Source organism: Eumetopias jubatus, unplaced genomic scaffold (assembly GCF_037043125.1).
Source record: "Eumetopias jubatus isolate StellerSeaLion01/CBP00866 unplaced genomic scaffold, mEumJub1_p1.0 scaffold_10, whole genome shotgun sequence".
NCBI lineage: Eukaryota > Metazoa > Chordata > Mammalia > Carnivora > Otariidae > Eumetopias > Eumetopias jubatus.
In genome coordinates, this window is record NW_028274816.1 from 93483177 (window position 1) to 93501612 (window position 18436).

General features: G+C 36.2%; 1 protein-coding gene across 9 annotated transcripts in view; it reads right to left on the reverse strand.

Annotated features, from left to right (window-relative positions):
- The window catches only part of CEP112 (centrosomal protein 112), a 490180-nt gene that overhangs the window by 376225 nt on the left and 95519 nt on the right, over window positions 1-18436 (reverse strand). For all 9 annotated transcript variants that reach the window (XR_003610708.2, XM_028112476.2, XM_088028176.1 and 6 more), the window contains 5 exons: window positions 15910-16053; window positions 3229-3383; window positions 2787-2916; window positions 1882-1974; window positions 1101-1160 (listed from right to left, as the gene is read on the reverse strand). Coding sequence is in view for 8 of the 9 variants with exons in the window: in XM_028112476.2 (XP_027968277.1) it covers window positions 1101-1160; window positions 1882-1974; window positions 2787-2916; window positions 3229-3383; window positions 15910-16053 (582 nt within the window). In the remaining variant the exon portion in view is untranslated. The remainder of the gene's footprint in view (window positions 1-1100; window positions 1161-1881; window positions 1975-2786; window positions 2917-3228; window positions 3384-15909; window positions 16054-18436) is intronic.

The following is an 18436-nucleotide window of genomic DNA, read 5'->3' on the forward strand; positions in this document are numbered from 1 at the left end:
ATACCTTGCCCAATGAAAGCATTTAATGAATATCTGCTGAGTGACTATATGGATAAGTAAGATGAGATATACAAAGTGTTTTAAGAATGTTGTGCTATGGGGTACATGGGTGGCTCAGCCAGTTAAGCAAGTGACTCTTGATTTCAGTTCAGGTCATGAGCTAGCGCTGCATCGGCCTCCACACTTAGCAGAGTCTGCTTGGGACTCTCTCCCCCTCTCCCACTGCCCGTTCCCCCTGCACACTCTCTCTCTCTCTCTCTCTCTCTCTCTCTCTCTAAAATAAATAAATAAATCTAAAAAAAAAAAGACTGTTGTGCCATATAACCTGTTTAATTTTAATTTGTATGTATTTAATTATTGAAGGGTTAATGTCTTACTCATTTTCCATTATGTGAGTATTTTACAAATGGATTAATTTTGTTAATATTACAACAGTAAATAATTATAAAAGTAACAATAAAATCTTTACTATTTCAACTATGCTTTTACTTTCCATGTCATATAGCAAACAACAAATTCAAAACTTAAGTATAAAAATCATAAACCTATAGAACTCTGCATTTTATTGCCAAAGGTATTAAATTATGTCAATAAACCCCCAGTTATTACTGATAACGGGGATGCCAGCATATGCAGAATTACTCACTATTCCAAATGACAAGAAGCAATTATTAAAGAAATTTTTAAGTAGTAGACAATTATTTAATTGTTTTATATTCTTTGGTTAAATATTTAGCATTACTACATATATGATACAACAGAATACAAATAGCTCCCATCAATTGTATCATATTTTTAAACTGATAGAAAAAATATATAATTTCAAAGTGTTATTATGAGAGGTTAATACCATAATGCTCTTCACTCATTAAATATACCAGGGGTGTTTTTACATTGATACCATTCATAATCAAAATAAAGAAGCTGTTTATAAACATGAAAAATGAAGCAAAATTTGATCACTGGCTAGCTGAAATAAACTTAAGAAATCAATGATTCTCTAAGGGCTAGAATGCATGGCTTCATAAAAACCAGCCCTCATTCTCAATTGCCTCATTGGACATTTTAAATGTCTTACAGTGTCCCATAAAACATATTACCTTTTTTTCATAGGTGCGTTTTAAATGACTTTTCTCCATTTGAAACTTATTTTCTTGATCCTGTGAATAATAAATATTGATTTTTATTGTACTTAAAGTTGCTACTAGAGTCAATACAATTTGTAACCTAAGGAAATAAATCAATCTACCGGATGACAAACTTTAAGTTTTGTATATTATTACAAGAGCCCTACCTGTCCAATCTTCTAAACTACAAAGAGAAACGTGAGTAGTTTTGTGTGAGGGCAGAACAGAAAATCTTAGTTATCCAAAGATGTTCCTACTCTCAAAAGGGCCTACTTTACAGTGGAAGAGAACCTTTCTGGCCCTTAGGATTAGGAGATTACTTAAAAGTAATCAACTGACTCAATATAGAAATAATACATTTGAAATTATATCATATGTCAGTCTTTGGCAATTCTTGACCATGAGGCAAAGGGAAAGATCTACAAGATGTGAAGGAGAAAGAGACAGTTTGAAGACTGGTAGAGAGTAATTTAAAGGAAAGAAATTATTCTAAAATAATAATGTATTTAAATAAGGTTTATTTTTTGAATGAATCAAAAAAGATTATTCAATAAAATTATTGTTCTTTATTCTCTATATCCCATCAGCATCTACTTTTGTTAAAATAAGTAAGATGAAAAATGATATAATGCAACAGAAGAAAAAAATGGCTACTTGTATGTCAGGATTTTTCTTAATTGACTCTTATTTATACATATAATCAAGAAAAGAAGTGAGTTTTAGCCACTGCTCTGTATAAAAATACAGGACTCACCCTTAGTTGTTGCTTTCTTTGAAGTTCTGACTCCTGGAGCTGCTGTTTTAATTGACAGATGTTCTCTTCTAGTTCTTTAATCATACCAGATGCCTACAAGAATTTTAAGAATAATGAAAAACAGTACCATCCTAGAACTTCTGGCTGAATAGACTTACTTTTCCCCCTGATTGAAGGTTTAATCAGAATTAAAATCATCTATAAATCTGAATGAAAAAATTTTTTTAAAAGTTTAAAAATTAATCTTTTAAAGTCAAAACATAAACTAAATTCTGCACAGTACTTAAAGTTACAAAAATATAATACTGATGTAAAGATAATGGGCTTACAGAAAACCTTCTAAATTTTAATTTTAAAAGCAAATCCACTGGAATACTTTATTCATGAAATAGCAAGTAATTGACTACCTTAGAATTGCAGCTATAGGATTCTCTTTGTGGAGTATCTGACACAAAAGTATGTGGGTGCCAGTAAGGGTGTCTATGGGTTCCTGTATGTCTGTATGTGTATGTGATGATAGGAAAGCTAAAGCATGACCCAGATTTCAAAATAATAATAATAGTGTATATAGTTACTCTACAAAATGCATTATTAACACAACTGAACATTTCTACTTGAATTTTTGTATGTTTCCTCCTTTAAAAAAAATTTGGTACTTAAAAGGGTTAACTTATAGCAGAATTTAGTTTATTAAATATTTATATTATGCTCTGTATTAGACATTCAGCATTTTCAGTATTTTAAATACCAATAAAAATTTTTTAAATTTCAGTTATTTCAAGAATAAAGCAAAAAGAGACTAATTTCAAGTGCCAAATAGTTAGCTTCCACTTGGCTATCTATGGCTCTATGCTGAGGAAGGTAAGTAACTACTTTGTGTGGCTATATCTACCAGCATATAATACCTTAGAAGCTGAATGAGCATGCTCCTTTTTCAGAAGGCTTATATCAGCATCATATTTGGCTTGTAATACTTTCATGTTTTGTTCATAATCGTTTACAAGATGATCTTTCTCTTTATGCAGTGTGTTGCGCCTAAAAGCAATAAGAGAATAAAATATACTTCTCATACATTTAGAATATCTAAAAATGAACTTTTTTAGTGAACCAAATTCAAATGCATTATATTTCAATATATCAAGCAAGTATCCACATTTTAATCAGCTGTTCTTAAACGTTATGCTTCTTATATTAAATAGGACTTTTAAAATTAACAAATGGCAATATTTATGCTAGAAACGTCCCAAGGTTAAATGCACAGGTGTGATTAATTTTGGTAAATAATTTTTAGAGTTAATATCAGTACTTTACAGCCACATCTGATAGATATCTGACTTCAGACAATACCTTGCCTTTACTTCTTGTAATTCATTACATGTTATCTGGTAACATCTTTCAAGCTCCAATTTTTCTTGAATTAATTTCTGTCTCTGTAAGTTACTGTTCTCTGCTTCTCCAGTCAGCTGCTGGACACGTGACTCCAGTTCCTTGACCACCTGGTTCTGAAAGAAGAGGTCATTGTTAGGAAAGCCTCCAACTGATTTTATAACACTTCTGTATCATTAAGTAGCCTGAAGAAAATATATACCCTATTAGAGATAAGAATACAGAAAATAAATGTATCATAAATCATACTGGTAAAAATTAAACCAACCTCTAACTCAACAAGATCTCAAAAAAAAAAAAAAAGAATGCTTTCTCCCATAAGAGTAAGACCATCATGTCTATATGCTTTTAGCTATTCATTCATTCATTCATTCAACAAATATTTACTAAATCTGGTACTATTTCGGGATCTAGGGACAAACCAGTAAATAAGAGAGACAAAGTCCTTACCCTCACAAAAGTTACATTCTCTTTATGCAACTATTAATAAATGTATATTTGGCAATGTTCTTTACTCTTCACTTGAAGCTCTAGAAACTTCTTAAAATCATAAAAATAATGTAATGTTTTTAATTAAAAATTTTTATTTTAAAAAATAAGTGATACACATATTATCACATTAGTGTATAAAAATATTTTATTACATAGTTGCAGTATTAGTGAATGAAATTTTCATTTGTTTCATATTTTTAGTTACTTACCATTTTATCAAAAGTACTGCATTTTCCAAAGTCTTCAAAAATTATCACATAATTAAATCATTTCCCTATTATATGATGTTTAAGTTATTTTGAATTTTTCATCTTTATAAAACTAGATCAATATGTTTATGACTAGGTACTTTATCTAAAATTAGGGTAAGCAGACATTAGCTGAAGGGACAATTGATTTTCATTTTAACAATTACCTTCCAGTAAGTGTGAGCAAATAAAAAAGGTTAGGATGATGTTCCAATCAATTAGTATCTTTTTATACTCATTCCACAATAAACATTTAAAATAAAGTTTAAGCATTAAATAATATTACAACCCCAACATTCTTTATTCATTCCATCCTTTCTTCATTATAATATGAATTTAGGTATATAATTTAAATTTTGGAAGCAACGGATTCTGAATTTGAGGAATGAAAATAATTACATCTAATGTAAAAACATGTTATATAGATATGGTATACAGAAAATACATACAATTCCTAGCTCAGAGTCTGACACATATCAGATGCTCAGATTTCTTCTCCATGGATCCTATTCACTCTGCCTCATTATTAATGATCCCTCTGCTTTGGGGGTTCCTTTTAGAAGATAGTTCAATTTTCCAATACATATTCTAAACTCTCCTTGTTTCCTAAATATTGATTGACTGGAAGAAACAAAGAAAAGAATACATACTTGGCCTTCCAGTTTTAAGTGGCAGAATAAAAATTATTTTTATTCCTCTTCTCTTGGAAATTACCCAAAAGAGACAAGATATACTAGAAACAGAAATGAAACTCTGTCTTAATAAACCCTTGGAGAGGAACTTCTATCTCTGCCTATGAAGGAGTAGCTTGCAGCAGATCACACTTGCACTGAGAAAAAGTGAAAAACCCAAAAGACATCAAGAAAAAAATCAATTTAAAGGCATTAGAGAACTTCCAAGGCAGCCAGGACTTAAGGGGGCCAGAGAAAGAAACCTCAGAGAGATGAGTCAACTCTCTCCATAAGCTTTCACCTTTGAGGCATTCCCCAATCTTGGAGAGTGAGGATGAGGCAAGGCAATGAGAGCAGGGGGTGGCCTAGGAAGACAGAACTTGAGGAACCAAGATCCCTGAGAGAATGGGTGCACATAGGAGGGGGTTCCACTCAAGCAATTTTCTCCTCAAGGAATTTCCCAAATTCCTAACATTTATAGCGCAGATGGCTAAGAAACCAAAAGAAAATACTCTGAAATGCAGACTAGAGTTTTCAGCAGTGTCACTGTACTTAGGAGTAAAAAACTGTAGATTATTCAAGGAGGAAGGCCCCTGGAAACATCAGAGACTTTCACCTCAAACTGTGTAGAAGGCCACACTAGGAGTGGGAGTGAATCAGAGGTAGACCAAGGACTAAAACCTGGCCTTGAGTCACCTCGGTCCCTAAATGGATCAAGGGGAGCTGTCTCCACACCAGACACCTCTTGTAGGTTAGGGTGGCACCGCTTTGGGGAAGACGACATCATCCAGAGCATTTACTATCTTTCATACACAATGTCTAGCATTCAATCAGAAAATACCAGGCACATCAAAAATTGGAATCAAGAGAAAAAAAAACAAAAAACAGAAATCGACATGCAGAATGGTCCAGATACTGAAATTTAAAAATCTATGAGGAATATGTTACATGACTCAAAATATATGAGGAATGTCTGCAAAATGAAATGATGATCAAATAGAAATGAGGGAATACTCCAAGAAAGCATGACCCATGCCTGGAGATCTTAGAAAATGTCATCAGAACATGGTTATACAAACTAAGTGGGATGCAAATAATCTGTTGCTTGGTTCAACAATAACATATATACAAGTTGTGACCAGCACATCTCTGAACCCAATCTGGCATGAAAGAATAAGCAGGAAAGTCTGGGCTAGGTGAAAAATTACACAAAACCACATTCACAGGAAGCAAATTATGACCGAGGTCAATTCAGAGAAATAAACAACAGTATGAGAAGACTTACAGCACCTGTAGAATAAAAAATGCAACAGAATTCACTCACATAGTGAGTTATTCATTCTATTATCACCCGGCACAGTAAGACAGTTATTCATTTTATTATTTTTTAATTTATTATTATTTCATTTTTATAATGTATTTTTAAGGCATTTTCCTAACACTCATGGTGTCTTACATAAAATAGACCCAAAGTAAGTAAAATAAATTTAAGGGAAAACATACAGATGTATATTGAAATACCTTAAGGACAACAATATTTAAGCAAAGTAACCTTTTTAAAACTGAATACAAAGAAGTGAGAGGATAAAAAATAAGAGAAGGCTCAAAATGGGATAAAAAGATGTTCAGGAAAAAAGATGCTGTTGAATCATTACTTTGCAGGCTGTGACAGACAGTGTAGAGGGGAATTCCAGGTAGAGAACAACAAGATCAAGGAAGAAACAAGTAACTGTACAGTTAATGACAAAGAGATTACCTTGTGTGCAAAGAATACCTTCCCACATCGTGAACTCAAAGGTGGCACTCGGAAGATGAGGCTGGAGTTCTTGAATGGGCATGGCTTATAAGCAGAAGTTATAACAGGCATCAGATTAGTAATTAAAGTTCTCGATCATGGGCAAATGGGACAAACTGCATTTGTGGGGTATGGAACAAGAGGAGACAGGGAGAGCAACTAGCAGGTTACTAGAAGCCTCTTGGAATGAGGCAACAATGGCCTGAACTCAAGTGGTAGCTGTGGAAACAGAAGGGAAGTGCGAAGATCCAAGAAAATTTTTGGAGTAGTAAATAGTATGATTAAGTAAAATACCGAGTAAAGGAGATGACAAGTGGCAAGAATTATAAATCTTCCAGGCTCAAAATCTAATATGCCAAGAGAATTATAGCACATTGAGAATTAAGGAAAAGCTCAGCAAAGAGTATTATTTTGGTAGGAAATAAAGACATGATTTTCAAGAAGTTACATATTAGGAAATTATAAAATATCCAATGGGCCTTCGGTTATGCAACTGATAGAATAAGACATAAGGACTGGAGATACAGATGTTGGAATTTTACATACAAACATTTGAATCCTATAGGAGCTAAAAATTAGAAAGGGTTAGTAACTCAGCAACTATTTAGAGTGGAAAAAGATTGATATATTTTATCTTATTACATAAATTTATTGAAATATGACAAAATGATATACAAATCTTAAGTATACATTTTAATAACTCTTTACAAATTGAAAATACCCATGAGCCACTACCAGATGTAAACACTACCAGCCGTTCTGAAGCCTTATTCGTCATCCTCTCCACAAAGGCAACCACTACTCTTTCATCACAAAAAAATTAACTTTGGCTTTGTTGAGCTTCCTATAAATGGAATCATAGAGTACTCTTTTGGGTCAGGCTTCATCATGCATATTGTATGACTGAGAGATTCATCCATGTCATGGGGTATAGCAGTAATTAAAACTTTTTCATTGCTATATATAGTCCCTTGTATGAATATACATAAAATAAAATAATGGATAAAATAATATCCATTTTATTGATGGATTATTTTCAGTGTCTGGCTATTAAAAATGTTGTTATGAACACTTTCATAAATATTTTATGGTAGATATGTATGCACTGATTTGTTTTGGCTATACGTCCTATAGTGAATTTGCAAATGATTTGAGTCACAATTGATTTGAAAACTATGCCCATGCAAAACTCTGTAAGTGAATACTTAACAACAGCTCTATTCATCACTGCCAAAAAACTGGACATAAACAAGATATCCTTCAATAGATAAATGAATAAACAAACTATGGTACATCCATATAACTGAATGTTATTCATCAATAAAAAGAAATGAGTTTTTAAGCCACAAAAACATGAAGAATCCTTAAATGTACAATTGCTTAGTGAAAGAAACCAGTCTGAAAAGGATGCATACTGTATGATTCCAATTATATGACATTCTGAAAAAGACAAAACTAGGCAAACAGTTAAAAAGATCAGTGGTTCCCAGGGATTCTAGAGAGAGGGGTAAGGGATGAATAGAGTAAAGCACAGGTGGTTTTTTAGAACAGTGAAAATATGTCTGACACTATAATGATGGATACATGAGAAGATGCATTTGTCAAAGCACACGGAATTTTAAAGCACAAAAAATGAGCCCTATATTATGCAAATTTAAAAAATCATTTAGGAATTGGGGGGAATCTCAGGAAGAAATGCAGACTGTGACAAGAGAATCTAGTTATATTACATATACATAAAAAAACTCACTGAAGGGATGGGGGAAAAGTGATGGCCTAAGCAATTTTAAAATGAGTGGAGTCTGGAAGGCCAAAAGCAAAAAGTAACTGCTTATAAGCACTGTACTCAAAGTTGGTTCCCATGGGGGTATGGATTAATAACTCTGATACTGGTATACATGTATATGGGAATGGAACAACTAAGTAACAATGAAGAAGGATGGTGGAAGCCAAGTTTCCACTGTTAGATTAAGAATTTACAGATACACAATGGGAAAAAGCTAGAACAATCCATGTGGTAATTCATTTCAGTTACAGACATCACTAAGAAATTATGTTTAGATAGATGATTACATATAGAAATATTTATAAAAAGGCATATATACACAGGTAAGTATATGCACAAACACTCCCTTGCTCCATCAGGTAAAAGGGCATAAAAGAAAAGACACCCCAACAATACTGAGCAGACCTAGGACACAGGTCTTGGTTTCTAATACCTTCTCCATTGTATCCACATTGATGGGGGTATGTCAAAGGGGCACAGGAGCCCACTGAAAGATCTCCCAATGGCCAAAGCTGGAACAATTTGAGCAAAAAAATAAGGAATATTGGATTATAACCCAGAATATAAAATAAATAATATCCCAAGTCCATACCGATATAAATGATTCAATAAATGAATAAATGAGAAAGAAGAGACAAATCTCCCATGCAGAAAAACTTCAATTTATATAGATACTCCATCCTCAAGTATGGAGAGCATAACTCCCTACTTCTTAAGCACAGGCTGCACATAGTAACTTTCTTCCAAAGAGGACAGTATGGAAAGGTGGGGAGTAACTTCATGGTGAAAACCCTAACAAACACTGTCTCAGCCAGGTGATCAAGGTTAATCTCAAAAGTGATGTCACTGGGCGCCTGGGTGGCTCAGTTGGTTAAGCATCCGACTCTTGATTTCAGCTCGGGTCGTGATCTCAGGGTTGTGAGATAGAACCCAGCATCGGGCTCTGTGCTCAGCAAGGAGGCTGCTTGTCCCTCTCCCTCCCCTCACTTGCACATGCTTTCACTCTCTCTCAAATAAATAAAACCTTTTTTTAAAAAAGTGATGCCATTAATTTCACATACCACTGATATGATGAGAATAGCATTGCACCTATGGGATCCTACTGCCTCAACCCAGAACTCCAGTCTAATAGTAAGAAAAACATGAGAGAGGGGTGCCTGGATGGCTCAGTCATTAAGCGTCTGCCTTCGACTCAGGTCATGATCCCAGGATCCTGGGATCAAGCCCCGCATCAGGCTCCCTGCTCGGCGCGAAGCCTGCTTCTCCCTCTCCCACTCCCCCTGCTTGTGTTCCCTCTCTTGCTGTCTCTCTGTCAAATAAATAAATAAATAAATAAATAAATAAATAAATAAATAAATAAATAAATAAATAAATTCTTTAAAAAAAGAAAGAAAAACATGAGACAAAATCCAATAGAGAAGCATCCTACAACATGCCTGACCCCCATTCCTCAAGACTGTCAGGATCATGAAAAACAAGGAAAGCCTGACAAACTGTCACAACCAAGAGTAAACTAGAGAGACGTAACAACTAAATGTAATGTTATGTCCTGCATGAGATCCTGGACAACAGGACATCACATAAAAATTAAGGAAAACTGAATAAACTATGGAGTTTAGTTAATAATAATGTATTACTACTGATTCATTTGTTGTAACAAGTGGGCCAAAATAACGTAAGATGTTGATAAAGGAAATTGGGTAAGGGGTATATGGAAACTGTGAACTATCTTGTCAAATTTTCTATAAATCTAATACTGTTTCTTTTAAAATAAAAACTACTTTTTTTAAATGGTCATTTAATTCAAAATGATGAACTGGTGTTATCTGGGGGTTTCTTTATAATTATGAGGCTGAGAGAAGAAATGCTGGTGGTGACTACAAAATGACAAATTCCAGCCATCTCAGAGAGGAGATGAGTTGCTCCATGAATTATCACATGTCCCTACTAACAACAGTTAACAAATGGCTAACAAAACTCTCAGGTGTCTAAGGCCCTTTGATACTTTTTAAGGTTGGGGTTCTTAAACTTGATACAGGTCCATGAACACAATTCAGAGTGTCAGGAAATTAGAGTGGAGAAGAAATCTCATCTTAATTTTCACCACCCTAATTGACCTTCAGCATTTCCCTTCATCTAAGAATATAGTCAACAAACCAAGGTAGTATTTAGCAATACCTACGACTAACAGAAATCACAGATATTTTTATAGTCCATCATAGTTTGGGATAATCACTAAATATTGTTTATCTTCATTCTTATTCAATAAATTACAATGGTTACCAGGCCCACTGGTAAATCTTGATATTTATTGCATTAGTTTAGAAACATATGTATTACTTTACTATGACTTTGATTTATTAATATTTCGATAACTATAACTCAATAAAACTTCTTCTCTCTGTAATCTTAATATTTTATTAAACTTCAAAAGTATTTTTCTGAGAAGGACTACATAGACTTCACAAGATTGCCAGTGGGATCCATGATACAGAAAAAGGTAAAGAATTCCACTAACAGAGCCTAAAATCGCAACAAAGCCATCCACTAAGACTTCAGCGTGTCTAAGCGTTGATATGAATAGAGCTCTATATTTTACAGCTGTCACCTCCCCAAGCATCTAATAATTTTGCTATAACTTTCATATTTATAAGTTCTAACATATTGTTTTAAAAACTCACTGTTTACATGTTTTTATTATGAATTTCAGACAAGAAAATCCTTGCCAATACCAAAAGATGTAAGTCTAATAATCTATACAAGTATCTGCTTACAACAAATGGCAATGAAACAAAACAAGACTCAAAAAAAAAAAAAAAAAAGAAGGAAAGAAAGAAAGAAAAAGCCTGAAAGAACAACAAAACCAAGAAACTAATTCTCAGTGACAGTCTCATCTTTCATCTTAAGCCATGCCTTGAACTCTACCTTATTTAATTATTAAATCAGGAGCTGCTCAGCAAGATCTGTCTAGTTTTGATGATTCTTAAATTCAATCCTGCTGACAGACTCTGTTCATTTTTCTCTATATTTACTGTTACCTAATGACAAGGTCTGAATGCTAATTTTTAACTTCAAATTTCATTAAAAATAGAATGAAGTTTCTTTGACAACGACCACTTGGCTCCAAAGCATCACTTTTCTTTACATCCCAAATGTATAAAAATTAAAAATTCCACTGTGAAAGATCTTGCTCTTATATTATTTAATTAATAAAATATAACTCTGTAGTCAACATTTTAGGCAATCAAGTTTCAACTTTAAAATTATTATGTTTAATTCATGTTTGTAAAAATTTAGGATGTTGAGATGGCAAAAATGTATTTCAGATATAAATTTCGTGTTCGTTCATGGATGTTGGATACATCATTATATTAATTATCCAGAAAATAAATTCTTGAATTTTTTTTTTACCCCAATAAACCTGATCCACCCCTAGCCTTCTGCACTGTACTTAACAGCATCATCATTTGCTGGCTGATACCTATGTCCAAGCCAGCCCCTCTCTTACCTAAACTACAATAATAGCTTCCTCACTGGTCTCCCTGCTCCCATTCTTGGTCCCTCACACTTTTTTCTCTGCCCAGGGCCAGAGAGACATGTTTAAAATATTAGAAGGAATCACTTCCATGTGCTCAATCCATTAAAAAATTCAATACAAATATACTAAAAATTCACTGAATTGTACACTTTAAAATAATTTTGTAATATTTAAGTTATACCTCAGTAAAGTGGTTTTTTTAAAAAAAAGAATCAATTACAATGGTCTACACAGCTTTCTCTGATTTGTGCCCTAACTTCTTTTCCTACCACGCCCCCTTCTGCTCCCAGTGCTAGGTCTATAACTGCCCCCTTGCTGTTCTCTGAACTTGCCCAACACATCCCAGTGTTAGGATCTTTGCACTGGCTATTCCTTCTGCCCGAAATGCTGTTCCCATATTATCACATGGATTCCTCCAATACTTCCTTGGGTCCCTTTGTGAATGCCCCACCTTCAGAAAGACTTTCCGTGGGGCGCCTGGGTGGCTCGGTCATTGGGGGTCTGCCTTCGGCTTGGGTCATGGTCCCAGGGTCCTGGGATCCGGCCCCGCGTCAGGCTCCCTGCTCGGCGAGAAGCCTGCTTCTCCCTCTCCCACTCCCCCTGCTGGTGTTCCCTCTCTCACTGTGTCTCTCTCTGTCAAATAAATAAAACCTTTAACAAAAAAAAGAAAAAAGAAAAAAAAAGAAAGACTTTCCGAGACTGCCTTACCTGTGGTAGCAACCTCCTCCCCTCGATCCTCTCACACCAGAGCAGCTCAGCCTTTTTTTCCTTTTAATTATTGCTCCCTTAATTAAGGAAGCTTTTTAGTTATTTTTTCTTTTAGTTGTTCCTCACCATGAAATTTTAATACCCCAGACTTGCTGTACATAAACTGTGCCCACTGGAAGGTCACAAACCACTCTAATATCTAAAATTTCTTTTATCCCAACAACCAATGGATATCCCCTTGAGGACAAAATCACCTCCATTTACAAGGCAGGTCTTAAACTGAATTCTTTTTCATCAGAACACTTATCACCACTGGACAGTTATACTTCTTTATTGGCTGTCACCTGCACAAAAATGTGAGCATTATGGACAAGGACTTTTTGGTCACCACTATGGCTCCAGTACCCAGTATGATGCCTGGCATGTTTTTATAATAGACTACATATGTCTCTTGGGTTTACTATGCTTTAAACAGGGAGGGGGGCTGACCCTCAGGGGGTAGAGGGCCCTGGAGACTGTTGTTGTTGAGCTGTAGGAGCTCCTTACATATTCTGGATGTCAATCCCTTCCCACGTATGTGATTTGCAAATACATTCGCTCTGCTTGAAAAAAGAAGGAAACAAGAGGAGGAGCAGGAGGCCACCAGCAAATGAAAATACTGGATATGAAAAAGTATAGTAGCTAAATAAAAGGTGGAATAGACACAATAAGCAGAAGGAAACCTACTAAAGAATTAATTGGTGAGAGTAAGAGCAGAACGGAAAACCATCCCAGGAGCAGAGAACAGAAAGGACATACAAAGAGGCAGAAAGCATAAAATAAAACCTAAGCCATAGGAACAACAGATCTTTTTGGAGGAACAATGGAAATAAATTTCTCTGAACACAGATTTTTTTTTAATTACGTTCAGTTAGCCACTGTATAGTACATCATTAGTTTCTGATGTAGTGTTCAATGATTCATCAGTTATATGTAACACCCAGTGTGAACACATATTTAAAGGGCTCAAATAATGCCCAAAAATCCACACCTAGGGACATCAAAGTGACATTTAACATTTATAAAAGTCAAAAATATTTGCTGAAGTTCAAAACTGCTCATATCTTCTATACTTAAAAACCATTTTAGGCCATACTTCTAATGTTTTTTAGTGTTGTTCTATTGTCTTCTGATATCAAATACTGAGTTGAGGAAATCTGATGCAAGCTTAACACTTTCCCCTTTTAAATGACCCGAGTTTTTGATGTTTTTCCTTTATTGGGGGTGAGGGTTGTGGAAAGAGTTTCAATCTGGCCGTTCAAAGGATCCTAAAGAGCCTCAAGGACTCCCCGGGACGGGCTCACCATACTTTAAGAACTGCTGTGGCATGAAATATCTTCAGAAAATAACCTCAAGTCTTCTGCTAAGATCCCAGGCTTCATAAAGGGGGCGGGAGAGGGGATAGGAAGATGTGGTTGTTTTTGGTTGTTAATTTTATCATTAAAAAAGTTTTATTATGGGACATTTCAAACATACACGAAAGTAAAAGGAAGAGTATGATAAACCCACTTGTGTTCAGCACCCAAAGTCAACATCTAGCTGCTTCTTAAACAAACTTTCTAGGAATCCAGTGTGTTGAAGCACCACCTGCACCTCCTCTTCCAGCGGTGACTGGTGCTGACAAGTCCTGAGCCTCCAGGAGAACCCCTGGTATCATCCAGTTTGCTTGTAGATTTCCTCAGTGCTGATTTAGGGTTCCGCTTTCTTGAACTGGTCAGTTTCAATTCACCCATTGCCTTTCCAACTCCAAAAATATTATTACTTCCATTATGCTCTTTGTCCTTCTGGGTTTACACCTTTTTCTTTATCCCTTTACTATCGTTTTTGTGGGAGGGGATGGAGGCCAACACAATCTTCAACCGGCCATCTTTAAGCAAATGTTGATTAACTCCTTGAATTGATCATTTTCTCATTTATGTCTCTCTTGATTATCATTCTTGTATGTTACATTTTCAAAGATAATATTTAAAAATTATCTATTGAGCACTTATTATATAACTTAATTTATGTATATTAATTTATTAAAAGTTTCCAACAAGGACGCCTGGGTGGCTCAGTTGGTTAAGCGTCTGCCTTCAGCTCAGGTTGTGATCCTGAGGTCCCAGGATGGAGCCCCGCATCGGCTCCCTGCTTCTCCCTCTACCTCTGCCCCTCCCCCCGCACTCTCTCTCTGTCTCTTGTGCCCTCTCTCTTACATAAATAAATAAAATCTTAAAAAAAAATTTCCAACAACATCTAGTACACTGTACTACTGTTGTCCTATCTAACAGATGAGGAAAATTAACATGTGAAGAACTCACATGGCACTCAAGTTAGTAAGCTGGGATTTGAACCCAAAACCCTAAAGCCCAAGTTCCAAGTCACTGTGGATCCTGCTTCCCATTTCTTTAACTCTGCGAGATAGTCTGTAGAACTGGTCTAGGGGTCTCCAAGACAAGCCAGAGAAACCGACTCTTGTTCAAATTCCACAGCTTTAAATTCAAGGAAGGCCAGGGCCCAGCCAGGTTGGCCTGGGTGGACTGTCAGTGGAAAATGAGAACTGTGTTCATGCCTAGGACACAAGGCTCTACCATTCTATAAGGTCATATCGTATACAGGAACAAGACTGATGAGGTGTACTTGCCTCAGATGTGAGGAGTCCTGTCCATGTACCCATGAGCCTACCTTTTTCAGCCTTATGTATTTTAGGAAGTCAGCTAACCTTCTCAAAGGCTGAAGATGCTCACTCTCTCAGACCTATCCTCCGCAACCAGGTGCTCCCTGAGGTGGCTCTTGAGGGGAATCCTTCACCTTTCCTTAGAGAAAGTGACTGGTCTCTCTGCTGTGTACTCTGGTGACCTCCTTCTGCATCCTCTCAGGAAAAGAATTTTTGGAGTTTACCCATGTGATATCTGGGTCTGGTCCCTCAATCAAGTTGAAATGAAACGGAAGGAAGGAAGGAAGGAAGGAAGGAAGGAAAGAAGGAAGGAACGAAGGAAGGAAGGAACAAAGGAAAGGAAAGGAAAGGAAAGGAAAGGAAAGGAAAGGAAAGGAAAGGAAAGGAAAGGAAAGGAAAGGAAAGGAGGGAGGGTCTCTAGACTGAAAGTCAGTAGAAACAACAACAACAAGAAAAAAGATTTGTAAAGGCTTCTGGGGGTTAAGAAGAAAAACAGTGGCACTGAAAAATCCAGAGTGAAATCCCACAGCAGACTTCAAGAGACTGTCCATTGTTGCATATAATCCTGTATCAAGTCAGAAGGTAAAATGTTTTTTCTAAATTCTATAACACATTTATTTATGCACTGCACACATTGAGGAACCATGGAGTCATGGAGATTAATAAGACAGTTACTAGAAACGGCAAGAAAAGGAAAAAAAAGACTCACCGTGGACTGTGTCTGGGCCATGTATTCACCCTCCATTTTATTCAGACGCACGTTTGTGTCCTCAAGCAACTCTTGAATATTTTCTGTGTGCCGCTTTTGAAGATCAAACTTTTCCTTTTCCATTTCTGCGACAGCATTGTGGAGCTACACAGTGAATTCAAGAAGTGACTCTTTCACTATTATTATAGAAGAGGCTACTCTGCAATTCAGAAAAAATTGTTTTCCTATATTTCTCTATCTATTTGGTGACCTGAACAATAAAAGATATAAAACTCATAAATAAACATTCCAAGTAAAGAGATTATATAAAGCATGATTAAGAAACAATTTTTTTCAGGGCGCCTGGGTGGCTTAGTTGGTTAAACATCCAACTCTTGATTTCGGCTCAGGTCATGATCTCGGGTTCATGAGATAGAGACCTGCATCGGGCTCCATGCTCAGTGGGAAGTCTGATTGAAATCCGCTCTCTCCCTCTCCCACTGCCCCTAACCCCACTCTCGCTCTTTAAAATAAACAAGTAAATCTTAAAAAAGAAAAAGAAACAATTTTTCTTGACTTCCCTGAGCTGAAAATTTTAATGAATAAACAAATATTAAAGGGAATTATCCACCTCAGGTAGAAACAGTAAATAAATCAGACAGATAACACAATGCCTTGGCTGAACAACACTAGTACTTGCCTGAAATCAGGAAACAGAAATATTTAGAATATTGTTATTTACTAGGAATATTATCTCACTGTCGGGATTTTCATCTCGTTTGCACAAAAGTAGTGTTAAAAATGCTTTCCCCTTCACCCTAACCCCTGACAAGTAACTATTTATACCCATTCCATAATCTATACAAAAGTAGATTTAAAGATGGCATTTATAAATCAAATAGGGAAAGAGTTTGCTAAGTAGAAATGTATACTACATGTCCTCCTGTATACTGGTCTTTTTAAGATTATGTATCCACTGTTTAAATGGATGAAGCACCAAAATATCTATTTAACTAAGGTAAGGAAAACATGGTTCAGTGGATAGCTTCCAAAGGGAATTAAAAATCTGCTCCCAGCCTGGGGACAGTCCTTCACTTATCTTAATGGGAGTGAAATTCTAACTCCTATCCCCACACCTAACCCCAGGCTCACTCAGTTGGTGGGGAGGGAAAAAGTCCAGAAGGTTTTAAAAGATTTGATTTCCCATTCATGAATAGGAGAGACAAGGATACAACACATGCATAGAGATTCTGATTTGACTAGGAAGATACTGAACTAACAGGGAAAACCCTGAGACATGGTGGGAACTCAAGACAGGATGTGCGCAGTAGTTGTGCTCATTATTAGCAAGGGCCCCAAGAACTTTTCTCATTTCTAGCTGAACAGGAAAAGTGGGGATGGCCCAGTATTAGCTACACAAAAGAAGACTCTAGGGTTTCACAAATTTCACATATGCAGTTTGAGCTATTTTTGAGTGGTACCCAAAAATCCCTGATATGCTGGGTTTATATTTTTGCCAAAGTCTGTTTTAAACTGGTGTTACATTTGATATTCAGAAGTCAGTCACTTAGTTGGCCCATGAATGTGGCCAAGCCCACAGCACCTAAATTTCAGTGCTGTCGACTGACCTATGTAGTAACTCTGACAAAGTGATCGAAAGGTCACTTAGAATTTTGTGGTTTTACTCATGTTGTAGTGGTTTATGTTTGTGGTCTCCCAGAGGTCCTAGGACATATGCCTACTGAATGCTGCAAATCTACTACATCTAGTAGTCCACTAGTACATCGTGGTTTCTTGGGTGCATCCCACAATTGATTTACAAGGGAACTGTGCCTATTGAAGCCAGAGGAATGTCTGCAAGTCAGCCCAAGTTATCTCATCCAGGGAACTTAGTTAAGACTGCAAGGGTAAACATGATCCTGGCAGAAAAACGTATGCTCTAATTTGGCAGACATGTCTGAGGATCAAGCAGGTGTATGTAGTCTAATAATCTGACTGGAGATGACTAATACTAAAGTATTCATCCGGAAATTTTATTAGTATCTACCACGTACCAGGCACAATACATCACTGAGAGCTTTCCCAGACCTAGAAATGAATTGGGGTCCAGGTAACTTGGTCTGGGAGGCTTTAAAGGGCAAACATTCCCCTGAGGGATAAGCTGTTTTAGCAGCAGGTATTATTTGTCATGCTCTGAAGTAGAGATCTTGCTGGGATTTATTAAGCCATCGGGAAGCCACCAGGGCCCTGATAATGAGGAGATCTACCCATTTTTTTAGCCAGGGTTTGGCAATGGGTACGGGGGATGCAGAAGACCTTCCCAGCATCCTACATATGGGTCTTGCACCTGGACATTTGACCATGTAGTTGCCTCATGCTAGAAGGGATGCAGAGAAACCAGGAATCTGTCTAAATAGATGGAGATGTACTGGAAAAGCCCACAGGTTAGTGGTGCAGCCACTCTGGAAAACAGGCAGTTCCTTGAAATGTTAAACACAGAATCACCATATAACCCAGATTTCACTCCTAGGGGTACACCTGTGAAATA